The following is a 20,245-nucleotide window of genomic DNA, read 5'->3' on the forward strand; positions in this document are numbered from 1 at the left end:
ATCAAAATTAATTAGCAATTTGTAAGAATAACAAGGCAAGTGAAGTATTGACTAAACAAATTGAAATTTGATGTTGAATGAATTAAATAATTTTAATGAAGATAGAATTATTGCTTTAAAAAATATTATTGAAAAGAAAAACATATTACTCAAATTTATTATTAAAAATAAAATCGTTTGATGAGTGTGACTTAGTATAGAAAGTTAGACTGCCATAAAACACCTAAGAGATTTAGAAAGCATCTCGTAATTACCTTATGAATCATGCAAGAACAAGTTACAAGTATAAAAGACATAACAAATTAAGAAAAAATAAGCCTAATCATACACTTCAATTCTGAGTTAGGAATTTTCCAATTCAAGTTTTGCCTTCTGCAGCGCTTCCTGAGCTGCAATTTGCTTTTCCTGCCTTTCTTCACATGGTTTCTTTTCCACTTTTGTTTGCTCAGCTCTTTTCTTCAGCGTTATGTCAGTCTCCAATATATTTCTTTCCAAATCACCAAGGCGTGTTTCAATCTTTAAGGTCTCTAATTCACAAAACTTTAATTGATTTTGTTTTTTATTGAGCATGGCCTCGAGATCAGAGACCTCTTCACATAGCAATTGCCTATCTCTTTTTGATGCTTCAAGCAAAGCTTTGGTCTTGACATGGTCATCTTGGAGTTGAGCTAATCTCTTTTTCTCCTCCTCAAAGAGTTTGTTGAGATCTTCCATAGTATGGAAATTTTCCATGGATTTATCTATTTCTGCAATAGATGACGAAAAATTGATATAGTCCAAGACATGATCAGAGAACTTTTTGTAGTCAACCTGTAAAACATTTAATATTGCAAAAGTGGTTTCTGCTGCCTCTTTCATGGACTCATGCTCATGAGGAGCCAAGGTTTCAAGACCAGCTAGAAGTTGTTGCTGTGTGAACAAGATCATTTCTCTATGCCATGATGCCTTTGACTTTCTTTCACCATATTGTAATTTGCTGGGACTAATTAAACCAGTTGAAAGTTGGGTATGTTGTTGACTAACATTTGTTATAGCAAGCTTGTTGCAAGGACCATCAGAAACATTCCTCTGTTTAGGGACAATTATTGGATTAAAGGATGGGAAAGTGCCTGTAATGATGAGACACAATCAATCACAATTCTAAATCAAAGTGGACACAAACATATAAAACTAATGAAGTCATACAACAGAAAAAAGGCTTAGGTGTGGGGGGATTTAAACTTTGAGCTGGATGGAAGAAAAGAAGACGGCCAAGCCAACCCATTCTACAAGAACCTGCAATATATCAAGATAGTTTCAAAGGTTTTCTCTCTCAAATATAGTTTCAAGACTAAATATGATCAAACTACTTTCAAATAATGACACAATCCAATTTTTTTAAGTTCAAACTTAAACTGATAGTAACAACAGTGACCTGTGGTTAAATTTGTAAAGAATCAAGTACAAATAATCAAAATAACGTAACGTTGCTCCAAAAGTGGCAGCAGAAACATAAAGGAAACATGAAAGAAAGAAACAGATTTCCGAGAACAAAGAAAAAAAATATTACCAAATGAATCATCAGAGGAAATGCGCCTCTCATACATAATTTGTCGCCAACGGAACCTTGAAGGTGTTGATAGTTGAGATAATGATAGAAATGCTTCTTCCTCAACAGTCTCCCACGATAACGAGTTTATAAACTCGAAATCATCACCATCAACCATAAAATCTTCTTTGTCTGCAATGTCAGCCACAGCCGAGGGATCCTCAGAACAGTGTCCAACTCTCATCCTTTTACTGCGTTCACTACCCAGCTCATCATCAGTTTCATCATTTTTGCATCCCTCCCAAAAATCATGAAGAGTCCTTTGCCTGCTTCGCTGGGTAGGAACAATGCTTTTTCCATCAAGCAGTTGAATCTCATCCTCCCACACACGGTATCCACAAGATCCATGACCCTATTGAACAATAATTACTTCAATGATATAACCCAAAAGGATACTTGCCATATACATCAAGCAGCTTATAGGCACCAAAAATCCAATCTCATCCCTCTACTGGTACAAAACATAAATATTTCCCCAAAACCCAATAACACACGTACACAAAAGAGAACCATAACATCAATCAGAAAATAAAGGTCATGAGCCATACCTTCTTAACAGGACAAGTAAAACAGTACTTAAAAACCCCATCTGCCTCTTTACTCTTAACCCTTCTACAAACTCCAGCCTTACACGCACACTCAGGATACTTGATCGCTGGAGGCTGCAAATTACTCTCAGCAACAGGTTCATCGCACCACTTAACAAAGTCCTTACATTTTACCCCCTTAAACAGTACAACCAGCAACATCGTCTTTAAAATCATAATCACAAAAGAAAGATACAAAATTGCAAGTGTTAGAAGCTTACACTTTTGATGGGGCAGGTATAGAAGTTCCTCCCACTGCGTGCGGTTTTGATTTCGCATGCGCCATGGCCACAGCGGCACTGTACAGCGTTGGAGGAAAGTGGGGAAGCTTGATTGGGTGAGGGCGAAACGGATTTAGAATTGGGGGATTTGGAAGGACAGTACCGACACCAATGTCCAATTTGGCCACAAGTGAAGCAGTTTCCTTGCTGCATTAGTTTGACAAGATGTGGAGGACAGTCTGAAGGAATTACTACATCAGTGCCTTGAGAACTCTGAGCTTGAGACTTTGAAGGTGAACCCAAGAAATACATGGCTTTATTGCTCATGGTGAAACACGACCAAATGAAAGTCACGATAGGAACAGAGAAAAAAGAGATTCTGAAGAGTGAAGATGCAGTGTAGTGGTGGAGAGTGTTCCTTCATGCACCAGAACACCAACGTCAACGTTTTAAAGATTCTCACGCGACTACAATTCATTTTACATTACTTTTCATTATTTTCTTTTCTAGTTTTTTACAAATAAAAAAATTATTTTTTTATAATCATTTTATTTAAAAATACAAGCATAAAAACATCATAACTAAAATAGACATCAATTATTATATAATATCTCACTTAAATCTTACATAATCATATATATTAAGATGATAACGGGTCGGGTTAGACACGAAAAGTGTCTATCCACAATCTGACCTACATGTAAAAAATTGTACCCGTTATTCGTCCCGTTACCCGCTATTGCATAAAAAACTTCGCAGATTTTTTCTAATCTGCGAATACCCGTTTTCCAACAATTTGTGCATTACCAAGCCAAAATTCTGACTCAAACTTTATTCTCCTTTCTTATTCAGAACTCATAAACCCTAGGGTTTTTAGTTCAAAGAGAGCAGTCGTCTCTTCCTCCACTCGCGGGCTGTCCTCCATCCACCTAGAAGCGTCGCGTTCTCCTCCATCCACCTAGAAGCGTCGCGTTCTCCTCCAACCGGCCCAGAACATCGCTAATATCGCCATCTGCGCCGGTCGTAGCAGGTCACTCCTTCATTTGCGCGTGTGAGAGAAGCTTCGCTGCTCATGGGATGTCCTTCCACCGGCACGATCCATGGCTAACGCATTTAATTTTAAGTTTTCTTTTGACCGAGAGAAGCATGCGAGAGTTAAGGGGAGGAAAACAAACCCTAGTCATTTTTCTTTTCATTTTATTTTTTTCTTCATTTCGAAAATCGCAAACCCTAAGATGTTGGGAGGGTTGTGCGACGTGAGTAAGAGAATGGAAGGAGGAGATGTTGACTTGTTCGCGAGGGTGAGAGAGGACGAATCCTAGAGGATTTTAAAGCGAAACTTTGGGGGTTTTATGGTTTTGGGAAGAAGAAAGACAACATCTTTGAGAGCGAGACAGATTTCTTGCATTTTTGGGAAAACATGGGGGAAAATCTAATTAGTGAGGAAGACGAAGAAGAAAGAACGGGCAGTTCCTTAGAGTTTGATAGCAACCTGCGGCTGAGAAGGAATGGAGACAACACATTTTCCTTATTTTGATTTGAAGAGAAAACCCTAAAAAAGGATTTGAGCTTTGGCCCATTTTTACAGAAAATTAAACACTTAGAGAAAAAAATTAATGAATAAAATTGTAATTTCATTATTCAAACGGGTGGCGGGTACGCCCCGAGTACGAATAGTGTGATATCCGAACCCGACCCGTTAACAAGTGAGTATTAAAATACTTGCTACTCGCGGATACCTCTTACCCGCGAGTACTAAATACTTGTAGTGAATTTTACCTACGGATATCCACGAGTACAGATTTTTTTGTCATCTCTAATCATAATGTCATACAATTATACCGATTATTTCACATAATCACATAAGACATGTTATCACTGTAAATAATACAACCAACCGTGAACTTAGTGTCAAAAGCCAATTTATAATTCTCACTCACAACTTAGTGTGTGTTAGGACCAAGGAAAGAACTAAAGACAATATTTTTTATGATGAATTCAACATATTATAATTCATGTTAGAAGAATCTATTGTTTACTTTGAAACTTTTATGATAAGGCATTTATAGTTGTACATTGAACTTACTTTAAAAATATACACAATAGGTTATATAGAGCACTCAGGAAAAAAACTTATATTTCAGAAACATTATAGAATAATTAATGATAATTGATTGTCCTAGTTAATTCGAGATTTTTCAAAAAAGTCTTTGAATAATCGATTATTAGTTGCGATAATCGATTATCATAAAGTGAAATTATTTTCTGAAAAATCTTTAAAAAAATTTATTATCACTTATTATAATTATTATACGAAGCAATTGTGATATGATTATTTAGTTTTCTAACTTAACTTTCCTATTTTGAACTTATATGTGCTTTGCCCCACAAAATTCTATCAGAAAAGTTTAGTGTTGTTGCAAAGAAACTCTCCATACTTTAAGAAAAGTGCTTCTAAGATGTTGGTAAAAGTAAGTGTTTTTACTATATGTTATTTATCTTTTGTATTTTTAAGAAAAGTATTTTCTAACATTTATTCTTTGTTGTTATAGTAGTTGGTTAATTTTTTTTAAAATATTAAAGACTAGACTTATAATATTTTTGACCTAAACCAATGCAAAATTTTCTATATAATTTTTTTTTCTTATACTTTTTATCTTTAAAGTTTCTGTTTAAAGTAATCTTTACACTCTTTATTTTTAAATTATTAAAATTGTTTAAAAGGAAATCCTTCACACAACAAAAGTAATATATTTCTTAGTACCTAAGTAACTTCTTCAATAGCCATCTCTGATATTAAATTTGTTAATATATATGTTAATATAACGAAAGATGTTAATATAATAATAGTTTATCGTTCATAACATATAATTAAAAATGTTATTATATTTTTATTTAACTTGGTTTCTTTAGTGCGAATATTACTAACCAAACGAAAATCTTTAAAGTTCAAATTAGTTTCCTGTAATAAAATACAAAATAAATTAAACAAAAATATATTAATATTTAAAAGTATGCTGGTGAGATAATAATTTCCAATCACTATATTAAATATTTCAATTTAATTTATTCATCCCATCGTCATTTTTTAATATTTTATTTGTTGGCTTCATCGTACCATTAATATATAACTTAATAAAAAATAAGATGTATATAATTTTAAAATTAGATGATAATTCGAAAAATTGAAAGTTTATTGTTAAAATTTGTGAAATAAAAAATTTAATGATAAAACTCACAAAATTAAGATTTTAATAATAAAATTTACAGAATAAAAAAATAATTTAAAATATATTACATATTTCATTTTGGATTTAACGTCATTTCATTATTTAATAATCACGTTGTTTGTAATTTGAGAAACCATACTTTAGAAAAGTAAAATATGTATGATTTTGGCATTCAAATAATAAAATTCACAAAGTTAAAAAATTAATGATAAAATTAATAAAAATGTAAAATATTATTGATAAAATATGTCATTAAGCATAGAAAGTTTAAAGGATTTAAAACGAGGATTAAAATATGAGCAGTCTGATTTTGGCCCAATGATTTCAATTTGGTGATTGAATAAACGGTGATCTGTGAAACAGTAGGAGACATGTGACAATTCCATTTTTCTATTACATTTAGCTTCCAATTTCATAAATTATCATTTTATTATAATATTTTATTTATATTTATTATTATTATGTTAATATAGCGTTTTATTGTAAAACGCAATTCTGGAATGAACCTAAAAATAAAAGATGTGTCAAATTATACTTTTCTAAAAAGAAAGACAGCAACAAGTGGCTGACTACTTTACGTCTTTAACAGCTTTATAATAACAATAATTACATTATACTTTATAATTATTTTAATTATAAGGATAAATTTCTAATCTAACAATTTCATCTATTAAAGAATTTTTATTTATTACATTTTTTACATATTTTACCTTTAAATATTTTTACTTTTACCTCTCCATCTCTTAAAACAAACAATATCACAATCTCCAAATTCATCCATTAACTTTCTCTCATATTCATCCTTTGAAGCAAACACATCGAATAGATCCTTACATATTGTTTCATAATTATCATCTTAAGAGAGAATAAAATTGAGTTACTAAGCATACCCATATGATGGGGTGCTACATTATGTTTTGACAACAAAGTGGAATATTGTTTTGAGTAACAAATCTTGACCAATAATTTCACACGAGTGAAATTAATACATTTAACTTAAGCATGTTTTTAATGTTTAATTTTCATACAAATTACTAAAATTCATTTTCTACAAATCACAAGGTATGTCATCAAGTTTCTCAATTATTTTTTTTTATTGAAATGGTGTTTTTTAAACAAATTATCACAATGAACAAGTTTTAAAAAAATTGCATAGTCTAGAATAAGTGGTTCTTAGGCACACAACTTCATCATTCACTTTGTAGAAATTGTGGACTAGTAAGATGACTTTAAATTTTAATTCTCAAAATCAAATGTGCAGAGAACACTCCATCACCAACTATAGTCATGAGCTGCGAATACGACTTTTAATTTTTTTTTTTCAATACAAAAATTGCTTACCTATACTAACAAATATTATTTAATTCATTTAACATCATTCTTATTATATTTTTTGTATTATCACAACTTACCAGCAGAAGCAATCCCTTTTGAAAGCAAAGTTAACCGTTATGAGATCTAAATTTCTCCAAGTGGTTTCTTTGATAAAAAAAATTTCCTTGCAAAAGTGGACTCAAACTTATGATAGAAAAAAATTGAGTAATTTCATTGTGGTTTTTTTCCTATATTTACATTTGGATAAAAAAATGAACAACACTATATATAAATCAAGTTATCTTGCATACATAAATGGAGACATGTTTTAAAAGAGTTTATATCAGGATTACATTGAAATAGATTTAATTAAATACACAAATAATATAATAATATAATTGATTGGATGTTAATAGTAAATCAAAACATGTAAAAGTATGATCATTATAAAATTATAATTAACTTAGCTTGAAAACAGTACTTAATTGATTACATAATCAGTATAATCGGTTAAGTCCTACTGATCGACAACATCTTGAGAGATTCCACACGTAAAGAAGCCAGTAGCTGAATTTTCAAATGAAGAAGTATGGACATGCACATGCGGATAGCAGACAAAGCTTCAAAGGAGTGGCAGCACCCACGTGAAAGGAAGGAATGATTCATTTCTTTATTTTTGGGAGGCTTACGGACATGAAAATTTCAGCAAAGAATAGGCACATGTTGGGTCCCAACCGCCACCCACAATGACACCTTTTGCTTTACAAGATGGGTTATCACATGGACATTTGAAACGGCAAGAAGAAGAGGTAGGGTGCACCAAGCATGAGAGGTGCAACGTGAATGGAGGTGCAGCTGGTCCAGAAAAGCAAGAGGAGGTGCAGCTGGTCCAGAAAAACGAGAGCTTCACTCCAATGAATCCAGCCGTGAGCTTCACTTCTGCTTGTGCACCTCCTCTTGCTTTTCTGGACAGCATCAGTGTGTGCCGCTTCTGTTCTTTTCCGTCCAGGCCGTGTGCTGGTTGTGGGTTGCTGGACGGTGAGGAATTTCACTGCTGGAACGTGATGTGTTGGTTGTGGCAGCTGGTGTGTTTCGTTCCAGACCAATGAAGTCAGCGTGCTACAGTTTAAATGTAAGCACTTTTGTTCTCCAACAAATGAAATAAAAAAAATGATGATATCCCCTTTCTTGATCAGCACACTCACTATGGACCCTACCTCATTTAATTTATAACAAATAGTTTGTTAGATTTGGCAAAAAAATTAACAGTCATCTTACTAATGCTTTTTTCAGCAAAATTATCAACAAACTTAAAAAGAATTCAATTACGAATCTACTAATAAATTTTAAAAAATTTAATTGATAAATTTATTGACAAAGTTCCAAAAAATTCAATTACTGACAGAATTTTAAAAATTCATTTTACCAATAGATTTATTGATAGACTTTAATCACGATAAAATCTGAAGTGAATACTTTAGCATCCATTATTATCCATTACCGATTAAATATATCGTTAATAATAAAAATTCTGAATTACTAACCAATTTAATTTTATTGACAAATCTTTTATTGATCACTAGTGTAGAACAGGCTATAGACGTCCGTTCTGTGGGTCTTTTGATGTCCAGGGGAGGACGGACGTCTATGCGGGTGACATCTATGTAGACGTCCGTTGTGCCAGGACGGACGTTTATATAAACGTCCGTTGTGTCAGGCCGGACGTTTATATAGACGTCCGCTATGTCAGGCCGGACGTTTATATAGACGTCCGCTATGTCAGGCCGGACGTTTATATAAACGTCCGCTATGTCAGGCCAGACGTTTATATAAACGTCCGTTATGTCAGGTTGGACGTTTATATAGACGTCCGCTGTGAACCCTCGGACGTTCATATAAACGTCCGGCGCCTTGCCCCCCGGACGTCCACTTGGCTGAATTGTTAGTGGTAGGGTCTGGGGACACTACAAGAAAGTTGGGCATTACCGAAGGCCAGAAGCCCTCGGAAAGTGCCATAAGCCGTCGATAAAGGGTGTTTACCGAAGGCTTATCGACGGCCAAAAATCCTTCGGTAAATCCCTTGTCGCTAACAATTACCGAGGGCTTCTGCCCTTCGGTAATTACCGAGGGCCAAAAGCCTTCGGTAATTACCGAAGGCCAAAAGCCTTCGGTAATGACCATACGAGGGTATTTACCGAAGGGCAAAAGCCTTCGGTAAATTGCAGAGAAGGTTTCAGAGCAATTGTATTTCTTGTGCAACCCAGACCTGTATATCAAATTTCAATTACAAACAGACCTGCATATCAGTTTTCAAGCACATACAAACATGCATAATGTGCATCTCAAAGATGCAATCAATTATCAATATCCATTGAACATCAATTAATCCAACGAACATCCATTAATGTATAGATAATGTAATTATAGTGCAAATATAAAATAATGTTAGAACATTCAATTAGAGTCCTAATTGTTGTTTTAAACTTGTTAGAACATTCAAATTGAAGCCTCATTCATCTATGGGCAATTTGCATATTCAAACCTGATTTTTGAGTGAAATTGGGAACTAAAAGGGTGAATCTGCTATACAGTTTGGTTTTGAACCCAATTAGAGTTCAAACAAGTTTAAATTGATGAATTAAATAGTTTAAGGTACTTTTATCCTTCTACATCAATAGTTTCAACAACTTGCTCAATCTAACACTTTGCTAATCATTTCAAACTATACATATCTTTTGATCAAATAATTCCATTTGGAAACATCAAACCCAGCTTTTGCCAATCCAGAAATGAAATTAAAAGATTGGAAATATCAAACAGCATTCAAATAAGCAAACTGCACCAGAAAATGACACTAAAAGTGGTTCTTGCAGTGGCAAAAATGAATGGCAGGGTGTCTAAGGCTTAATTGAGACCTCAAGGAAGTTTGTATCATCAATTTGGATGTGTGCAAACACTTAAACAGCAAAGGAAAAGACTACACCAGAAAATCAATTTGGCACTGAAAAATTCATTTTCTCAAATTAAATTGTGCTATCAAGGTGGTTTCTATAGTTTCTAATTTGATAAACATTTTACATGATCAAAAGGATTTCGAAAACTTGTTAATTGAACTAGTTTCTATAGTTGAAGGTGCAGATTTCAACTTCTCAAAATGGGAGGGGCCATTGCAAAGGGGCCACGGTTTTGGACAATTGTGAAAGCATTAAGCACATGAAGAAGCACATAATGGGAGGGGCCACCACTTTGAAAGTTTACGTGAAAGTGGAGGAACTACAAAATGCAAAGCTTTTGGTTTTTCAAACACATGGCCCCATGTTGGACAATTCATTTTGGAATGATATGGAATAAAAGAGAAGGGGCCACGTTGGAAGTTGGAAGCTAACGTCCACACATGGGAGGAGTTGCAAAATGAAGTGCTGAATTTGATTTAATTAATGTTATTAAGGGAAGTGGTTTCACGGCCCACATGTGCAAAAGATGTGCAGATTTTTGTTTTGACCATGCTCTTCCACTCCCCATAAGCATTTGGTCTTGGACCTTAATTGGAAAACAAGCTCACGACCACCACTCATTTTCTGAAGTATCAGGGATGGAAAATAGAAAAGCACACGGCCCTTTCATTTTAGCAAGCATCCAGCACATGTTTTGGAATAAAAAAAGGGGTCACACTTGTTGAAAGCTGACGGACAGGGCAGTAGAAGAGGGAGCTCACGGTGCAGCACCTTGATGAAGAAGAAGTCCAGCAGTTTGGAGCAGCCACCATCCATGGTTTTCTTTGAAGAACATCCAGCTCCACACGGCCCATTCATTCTTCATTCACACGTCCAAGAAGAATCCAGCAGCTAGTCAAAGCAAAGAAGAAGGAGAAGCTAACGTTGAAAGAAGGAAGAGGGGTGGTGTGCACGGTCTTATTTCAGCTGGAAGAAGCAACACGCCCACGAGAAGCTTGGGAGCTGCAAAGTGCAGAGTTCACGGCCTGCATAATCTACCAAAGGAGTAAAGGGCAGCTGGTCCAATAGAGAAGACCTTCACAGTCCAGCAAAGAGAAGCCAACACATGACCTTGGAAGAAGAAGAAGCATCCATAAAGAGAACCATCCAGCAGCAAGAAGAAGTGAAACGTTGGAATGGAGAATGGAGAAGGACGAACATGTCTCGGCCAGCAACTTGGAGGAGCAAAAGCCGTGATGGGCTGGAATGGTGTGCAAGAGGACAAGATTGAGGGCCCTCACCTATTTTCATACGTGTCCAAGGTTGGAGTTACACGCTGCAGTAGTTTGGAGGGAGCAACACTTCATCTTTGTTCAGTTTTTAGAGAGTCACGGCCCCACCCAAAAGAAAATGCAGCAGCTGCCACCTAAAGAGGAAACCATCTTTCACACTTCCAGCAAGTGGAGTTCACGGTTTTGGAATTAATTTTGGTCCAGCCTAGAAAGGTGCACACGTGAAAGGCTATACTTCCACGGACCAGCAAGGCAAAAGAGAAGAGTGAAGGCTGATTATTTTGTTGGAAGAAGGTGCATCACGACAGCAGCAGTGAAGAGGGTGTCTTGGCCTTGCTGGAAGAGAAGAGAAGAGAATAGGGACGTGTTGGAGCAGCTGAGTTTGAAGAAGAAAAAGTTCAGCAGCAGGAAGAAGAACATAACGTCCAACTTGAAGCCACCTTCACGGTGCATTGAAGGTTCACTTTGCTAGAGAATAGGAGTGGCACACATGTTGTTGAGGAAGTGGAGTCCAGCAAGTGCAGCAAGCATAAGAGGTGCACAGAGAATGGATGGTTCACGGCAAATGAAACAGGTCCAGCAGCTTGGTTGAGCACTTCACGGTGAGTGCTGGAAAAGAAGAAGAAAAGCGTCCAAGGGCAGCATGATATCCAGCACGTTCAGAGGAAGAAACACACACGAAAAAGCATCACCATCCAGCATGCACAACAGAGGAAGCTACAACAGTTTGAAGTGGGAGCCCACCTATTTTCTTGGCACATCTAGGAGTGAAGAAAGTCTTCAAGCTATGCAGACAAAAGACAAAACCTTGCTGGAGACAAGGAAGGCTTACGGGAGTAGGTTCTGAAGCTATTCAATCCTAAGTTCAGTAATGTGAGACTTCACTCACACTCATGCACTCCATCTGAAGCTATTCAAGTTCCCAGCATCAACAACAAAAAAAGTCATTTGAGTTTGCAGTACTCAAATTATGAGCCAGAGAGTTGGAAATCATGGTTTCAATTTTGGTGATTCCTAAATTGTACATCACAGGATTGGAAAAGCTAGCAATAAAGTTTCCCTTAAACATACATTTTCCAATAACCAAATCAAAGGGATCTGATGGAGGGTTCCAAAGCAAAGCTACTGGAAATCTACCATAGTATTTAACTTGTCTATAACTATATCATCAACTTCAACTCAACACAATCAAACACACATTGGATTACAGAGACGGTATGAAAACACAGAATAACCAACTATTAAAACCAGAAAGATGATAAAATTATCATTACAACGTTGCAACAATCACAATTTACAACTTACCTCCACGGCAGCCCCCTCCAATAGCCTCCCTAGAGATAATGGAACACCTCCTCACGTAGCAGCAGGCGCGGAGTCACGTAGCAGCAGGCACAGAGTCACGCAACGATAATGGATGCCCTCGTCACACACCGACAGCCGCTTGGTCTCGCGATAATGGCGATAGGGGCAACCACCTCCAATACTCTCGCCACAATAGCTCACCTGAACCACCAGATTGCTCACGAGCCCGCAATGCGACTACCATGGAGGACCGCGACTGAAGAGCAACGATAATGGAGGATTGGAGAATAAGGGTTTGAAAAGAAACCGTACACTGAAGATTGGGGAACGGCGGTATGCAATGGTGGATTAGGGAACAACGCCGGTCACGATTGGGGTTAGGGTAGGGGTAGTACAGAGTGAGATTAGCAATGAGAGCTCTGCTGTTTTGGGGAAGAAGTGTTTTCGCGAAATGCAATTACAGTAGAGAAAACCCAAATGTTATTTCATATACCTGAACCACTTACTGAGGGGCATAGGCCTTCGGTAATTAACCGCTTACCGAAGGCCTTTAAGCCTTCGGTAATGTACCGTCGGTAATAACAACTTTTCTTGTGGGAGTTGGACGTCCGTTAGTACACTGCCGGTCGTCTATAGACGTCCGACTATGCACTAACGGACGTCTACTGGGCGTTTTTTTTTTTAAAATTGATTTATTTTTCAATAAAACCACACCTGAAAAACAGAAAAATGTCCCAGAACAATTTTGCAATAATATAAATATGCGTTTCATATAAACAAAGTTCTACATAATGTGGAGTTCAATCCACTACCAAAACTATCAACATAAAACTTAAACTAAAACTAAACAATGTTCAACAAGAAATAAAACTATTCCTAACTCCATCTTTACAGAAGATAAGCGGTCCACTCCTGCCTTATCTGTTTAATTGTGTCCTCTGGAATAGGCGATGTACTCTTGAAGCGCTGCAAAATTCAAGAAAGATTCATTATGGTTTCATATATGTTGAAGATGAATTTGATTTGTAATGTATTGAAAGTATACATCATTACCTCATTCCAGTCATCTGTAATGACAGCTCGAATGATGGTCTTAATCCAACACATCACATAGAAGCCACATTCCCATGAATCTAGCTGCTGGTTACACTAAAATCACAAACTAAATAGTTAAGAATTTAGATCATTCAATAACATAGAAAATGAATTAGAACTATAAATGACTTACAACCTTTGGATATAAAATTTGAACCAGTTGACCACGAGATTTACCAATAACTCTGTACAGATTGAAAACACAAAGTATAATTAATATGACTATATTTATCATAAAAGTTGAAGGTGAACATCAAATTCAAAGTCATTTTTGGAGAAACACTTACCCTTGAAGCATGGTTCTCAAGTCATTTTTCATCCTCCTATGCAACGAACAAAACCATATAATTTTACATTGTTTCGGAATGATGACCATCAGCTGCCAGTGCGACCTATCACGAAGGACAAATAGTTATTCAACTAATTAAGGAAACTATAATAATAAACTGACCACATATAACAACACCTACCCCTCAATGTATGGCACAAGGTATACGTCTCTTTTTGACTCATCCATCCATGTTTGCAAATAATCTTGTCTGTTTTGAAGTGTGTTACCAGACGGTTGAATGGTCTGAGGTTCAACAAATCCGTACATGGAAGACCGACCTTGGTCTACAACGATTGTGTCCATGTACCTAATAAAACAACAAAGTTAAGTTGTTAGAAACTATAACAATGTAATTAAAAGTAATATGAAAGACCAAATTGACTATCTTACATGCACCACAGCTGAATGATGGAAATATTCAACATCCTGTCTCCCCCAATCACCTCCAATGCATCAGAAATGTGATATAAACTGGCACATGTGGGGAAGACCAAATACCTCAAATCCCAGTATAGTTCTAATGATGCTTTCTTCAATCTGGGTAATTTTGTCATTAACTTTGATAGAGGATCATCCTCCGCTTCAGCCATCTCATCATCTTCATGTATGACTGTATCATGAATTGGCTGCTTCTGAGGACGTGTGAACTGAAGATAAGAATTTACGTCAAAGCTTTATCAACAATTATTGAAGAATAAACATAGAAATACTAAAAGACATTATACCTGTGGAGTAGCGATGTGGGACATGATCAATGCTCTAGGCCAGGCAATAAATGATCCTATGGCCTCCCCCACAAAGTTAATTTCTGGAGTGGGTACAGGCACCTGAGCCTGGGGATCCCGAACCTCGTCAATGGTCACACGCACGTGCTGGGGTAATATGGCAACACCATGAATGGTCTCCCCTCCCTCAAGCACTCGTCCGACAGCCACAATGCGTGGGGGATCCCCATCAACCAACAGCTCATATTGACCGCTATACTGAGTGGGGTCTACAGCAGAGCATGATCCTCTAGTGCTGACACGAGGTGGTGTGGGAGTTTCATCGGCCCCCATGTTGCCTTGCGTCATGGAATGCAGCTTTTCTTCAAGCGCTCTTTGTATTTTTTTTGTTCTTGTAGCTGCTCCATGAATCGTTGCTCCATTGATCTCATGCTTTGGTTGAGTCTTTCCTCCCACTGAAGATCCATCTTCAGTGTCTCCTGACTCATTGATTGGGGGGTTTTCTGTGTAGGGCCAAAGTAGTCACGAAGACCAATCGCCCCAGGAACTCCACGTACACGTCCTGGGTGCTCGGGCCTTCCAATGGCCGTTGTAGAATGTCGTCCCTACCTTGGCCAGCAAATGTGCCCTGAGTCTGCTGCTCAACCAACTCATCCTGCACATAAAAAAACCAAGTTACTTAGAAGACATGCTGTGATAGATACACAATCAAATAACTGCTTATAATTTGAACTTACAATTCTCTGTGAGATCAAGGCAGCTGAGGAAGATGTCATGTTCCCATCAGATTTAGTCCGAGCAGCCTTCCACAGCTCGTACCTAGCAGGTGCAGGTGCTAGGTCCGGCGACTCAAGTCCCAAGGCATCGCTCTAGACTTTCTCAGTTTCTTCTCCAGTTTTGCATATCCACCTCGTGATAACAAGTGGGGTGCGTCGTTTAGCCTTTGTCTTTCTTGGGCGGCTAACCTTTTATCCTGTGAAACCATGTATATAATAAGTGTAAATCATAAAAACTCAATGAAAGACGATCTTAAGAAACATACCTTCCATTCCTCAGACTCTCTAGATGCACGAAACTGCATCCAATCCTCCTCTGTGAAGGTATATGCTGATGGATTTTCATGTTGTCTATCTCCAAAGACATATAGTCGTGTCAGCCTTGTCTTGAAATCCCTCCATCTTATCGCTATATGCGATAACACTTTCTTTCTGATTTGCATTGTGTTTGGAATATCAAAATGTTGCTGTTTAAAACAAAAAACTTGTTCCAAAAGAAAACATAAAGATAAGTATATCACAAATTGCATGAAGTATAAACATACCTGAACATCTTGCCATAAGAGGTTCTTGTCGACCTCTGGAACGTCATCCCAACATGCATGAAGGATGGAGACATGACTTTTTGCTAACTTGCCCAGATAACTCCTAAACCTATCAGCATTTGGCCCTAATGGATGACCTGATCTGGGGTCGATGTCAACATGCCTCCTCTGAGCATCCACGCGTCCGGATGTCACATCTGCCACTCGGGTGACGCCTCGTCCACGTCTGCTCTTTCCCGATCCTGAGTCTGAGGCCGACATACCTGAAAAATTATACAACGTTAGTAATAATTCAATTATGATGAACATACATATAAAGTCAATAAAAGTGAAAATAAACCTATTAATTAATTGTTTTTTCCCAAATGCCTTCGTTGTGATCACTACGAATTGCCTGCATACATCGGCAACGTCATCAACTGGGTCTTCAGTGGGTCTACATGCAACAGATGTTGTCTCAAGTATATCAAGAGAATCGTCATCATCATGTCCATGCATGTTTTTTCTTCTAAAACCACTGACCATTTGTTATTCGATGGATCATTTACGTAGAATATTTGTCTTGCTTGACTAGCCATGATAAATGGTTCATCAGTGTAATTCATCTTGTTCAAGTCTACCAATGTGAAACCAAGGTCATCCATCATGACACCAGAATTTATATCAACCCATTTACACTTGAAAACTGGACTCTAAAAGTGACGTAATCAACTTCCCATATTTCTTGTATTATTCCAAAATAACATGGATGCTGTGATTGGATTTTTGTCTTTAGAACTAGCAAAGTGCACAGCCTCAGCTTGTAGTGTGACGCCACTATTTTGAACTCTGCTTTTGTCATCTTCTACCTTTGTCTGAAAGAAATATTGTTTATATAGTACCCACCATATGTAATGACATCTGTGTTCGGCCCACGAGATAACCTCAATAAAGTTTCAGAAACATGTGGAGTCGCATAATCTTTTTCTTAAACCATTGCAAGAAGGTTTTCACATGTTCATTAAGATGCCATTTTTCACTCATTTTTGGGTTTGCTGCCTTTATTTCATTAACGTGGTCAGAAATGTAAGGAATCACATCAACAGTGTTGTTTAAGACGTACAAATGAGCTTGGTCAATTTCTTTTCTGCTAACACTTTGAATTCTCACACCTCGAACACCCTTACCTTCACATTTTCCTTCATTTGCTCTTGGGAAGACCGACGGGTTCACAAGATGGCATATAACTTGAACAAAATTCAATGGCTTCTTCTGCAACGTATCGCTCTATGATTGAAGCTTCTGGTCTATACTGATTCTTGACATATCCCTTTAAGATCTTCATGTATCTTTCAACTGGGTACATCCACCTTAAGAAGACCGGCCCACATATTCGAATTTCTCTGACTAGATGAACAATCAAATGTACCATGATGTCAAAAAAGGAAGGTGGAAAATACATCTCCAATTGACATAGTAGTCTTATTCCCTCATTTTCCAATTCATCTAAACCTCGAGGGTCAACAACTTTCTTGCAAATGGCATTAAAGAAAAAACTCAGACGTGTCAGAATACCCCTAACAGAAGGAGGTAATATGCCTCGAATAACAACAGGTAACAATTGTTGCATCAATACATGACAATCGTGAGACTTTAAACCAACTAGCTTTAAGTCTTGCATAGACACAAGGTTACTAATATTTGAAGAATAACCTTGCGGAACCTTCACACTTCTTAAACAGTTACAAAAACTTTGTTTTTCTTTTTTGGAAAGTGTGTGACAGGCTGGGGGCAGATAGGTGCGTCTTCCTATTATCTGTGGATGTAACTCAGATCGGATTCCCATGTCAGCCAAATCTTGTCTTGCTTTTATTCCGTCTTTGCTCTTCCCTTTGACGTTTAATAAAGTTCCGATGACACTGTCACAAACATTTTTTTCAACGTGCATCACATCAATACAATGTCTAACATCAAGTTCACACCAATATGGAAGCTTAAAAAATATCGATCGTTTCTTCCAAATGTTCTTTGCAAGGTACTTTTATGATGTTTTCCAAACACAATGTCAATGTTTTTGACTTCGTTGTACACCTCTTCACCATTCCGGGGTCTGCACACAACCTCATCCTCAGCACTTCCATTAAATGCTTTTTTCAATCTACGATAAGGATGATTACGAGGAAGAAATTTTCGATGTCTTGTATATCGTCTTCTGACCATGCTTCAACTGAAGGTAACTAGTGTTTTCTTCACATATGGGACATGCAAAATGACCTTTAACACTATAACCGCTCAAGTTTCCATACGCTGGGAAATCATTTATAGTGCAAAACAACATTGCACGCAAACGAAACTGTTCCTGAACATGTGAATCAAACACGTCGATGCCTTCTTCCCACAACAATTTCAAATCATCAATTAAAGGTGCTAAGTAAACATCAATGTCATTTCCAGGTTGTCTAGGACCCGATATCATCATGGACAACATCACATATTTTCTCTTCATGCACAACGAAGGAGAAAGATTGTAAATCATCAACATAACTGGCCACGAACTGTGTTTGCTACTTAAGTTTCCATAAGGATTCATACCATCAGTTGCAAGTGCAAGCCTTAAGTTTCTTGGATCTGCACCAAATTCAGGGAATTTGTCATCAATCTTTTTCCATTGTGGAGAATCAGCAGGGTGTCGAAGAAGATTATCGCACTTTCTTTCGTCAGAGTGCCATTTAAGGTTCTTTGCATCTTCTTTAACAGAGAACATACGTTTGAACCTAGGTATTATAGGCAAATACCACATCACCTTAGCAGGTGCACCATCATTACCTTCATTGCCAGTGACTCTGTCAGATTTCTTTTTAAAACGGGATAAACCACATGTTGGACAATACTTTAACGAAGCAAACTCTTTGTGTACAAAACACAATCATTAGGACAAGCATGTATCTTTTGATATTCAAGACCCATTGGACATAAAAAATTTTTGGCCTCGTAATTACGAATAGGTAGAGTATTATTTTCTGGAAGCATCTCCTTCAACAACTCCAACAACTCGGTGAAACTTTTATCGGTCCATCCATTCCTTGCTTTTAAACTAAACAACTTTAAAGTTGAAGACAGACGTGTAAAGTTCGAGCATCCTGGAACAACGGTTGCTCTGAATCATTAATAAGAGAATCATACAAATTAGCCCTTCCAAAATTATCTTCACCGACATCACGTATCATGTCCTCTAAATGGTCACTCATCCATTCTTCCACATAATCCGTTCCTCGTGACGTGGTAGGCTGCTCCAGTACTTCTCCATGCCAAGTCCAAACGTATAAGTCCTCATTATGCCGTACATGAATAGATGGTCACGCACATTGCCTAAGTCTTGTCGTATTTGATTAAGACAACGCACACAAGGACAAAAATATGTCCCGTTGACAGACTTAGCATTTTGTCAACGTATTGCAAGAACTTCGAAACCCCTTCTCATATTCTTCACTGATGCGACGTTCGTTCATCCAGCTTCGATCCATACTATGTTCGTAAAATCATCAGTTCAAGTGCTTTAACTCTCATAAGGTTAGGCCCTACCCATTCAAAAAAATTAATTTTCATAATTTTGCTCAGACACGTGCATTGAAGTCTACATCATAAAATTGATAAGATTTCGGCAGCATTTCGCATTGGTCTCTGAAATACACGAAATAAGAGTAGTCAACGATGACCACAATCAAATATGCATCCAAAGAACAACACAAGTACTGAACCGAAATTTTATCAATCTTATCCTTAAACTTCAATTGACATGTTATTGCAAATTATGAAAATTAATTTTCTCAAACTGTCCAATCGGACAATTCAAAATTTAACACAAACGATTAAAAGATTAATCGTTTGTCTTAAATTTCAAACGGGAACTAAGTGTCACTCAATGATTTGATACTTATAATAACACAACTAATACACATATATGCAAAAGCCAATAACACAGTCACATTTTAGAGTAAAAAACGTGCATACACAAAACCCAATTACATGCATACAAAAAATTTTCAACCAACAAGCTAATCTGAAAAGTAGATTCGAAATGAAAGGGAGGGAAATTGAGGAGGGAACGGCCTAAAACGCAGCCCAAAAACAGTCAAAGAAGCCGCCCAAGAACACGCAAGAGACTGCAAAAAAACGGACCGAAAACGATTTTTAATCGGTTCAAATCAAAGGTATTTCATCACAGAGCAATGTAATCGGATTGAAAATCAATTTAAACGGTCCAAAAGAGAGAAAACGCACCTGGAAAATCAGTGGCGCAGCAACGTTCGCGGAGGAAGACGAT

The 20,245-nt window shown here is 37.0% G+C and overlaps 1 protein-coding gene and 1 long non-coding RNA gene across 4 annotated transcripts; both read right to left on the minus strand.

The window, feature by feature from the left end:
- Positions 1-231: 231 nt before the first annotated feature.
- On the minus strand, positions 232-2,823 carry LOC148192715 (uncharacterized). 3 transcript variants are annotated; one of them, XM_088098027.1, is made up of 5 exons: positions 2,397-2,823; positions 2,137-2,313; positions 1,550-1,940; positions 1,222-1,275; positions 232-1,109 (listed from the first exon to the last, which is right to left on the minus strand). In XM_088098027.1, the coding sequence occupies exons 1-5, from the start codon at positions 2,721-2,723 to the stop codon at positions 343-345; spliced, it is 1,716 nt and encodes a 571-aa protein (XP_087954153.1). In that variant the 5' UTR covers positions 2,724-2,823; the 3' UTR covers positions 232-342. The 3 variants fall into 3 exon arrangements, with proteins under 3 accessions (XP_087954153.1, XP_087954152.1, XP_087954154.1); XM_088098026.1 differs by having other exon boundaries at positions 1,186-1,275; positions 2,397-2,822; XM_088098028.1 differs by lacking the exon at positions 1,222-1,275 and having other exon boundaries at positions 2,397-2,822.
- A 4,555-nt stretch (positions 2,824-7,378) lies between these two features.
- Positions 7,379-13,054, minus strand: LOC148192716 (uncharacterized). The gene is made up of 2 exons (XR_015781899.1): positions 12,471-13,054; positions 7,379-8,153 (listed from the first exon to the last, which is right to left on the minus strand). It is a non-coding gene; the product is annotated as an uncharacterized LOC148192716 (long non-coding RNA).
- Positions 13,055-20,245: the final 7,191 nt, after the last annotated feature.

This window comes from Vigna umbellata, chromosome 9, assembly GCF_029865625.1.
Source record: "Vigna umbellata cultivar VRB3 chromosome 9, Vumbellata_1.0, whole genome shotgun sequence".
In the NCBI taxonomy this organism is placed as follows: Eukaryota; Viridiplantae; Streptophyta; class Magnoliopsida; order Fabales; family Fabaceae; genus Vigna; species Vigna umbellata.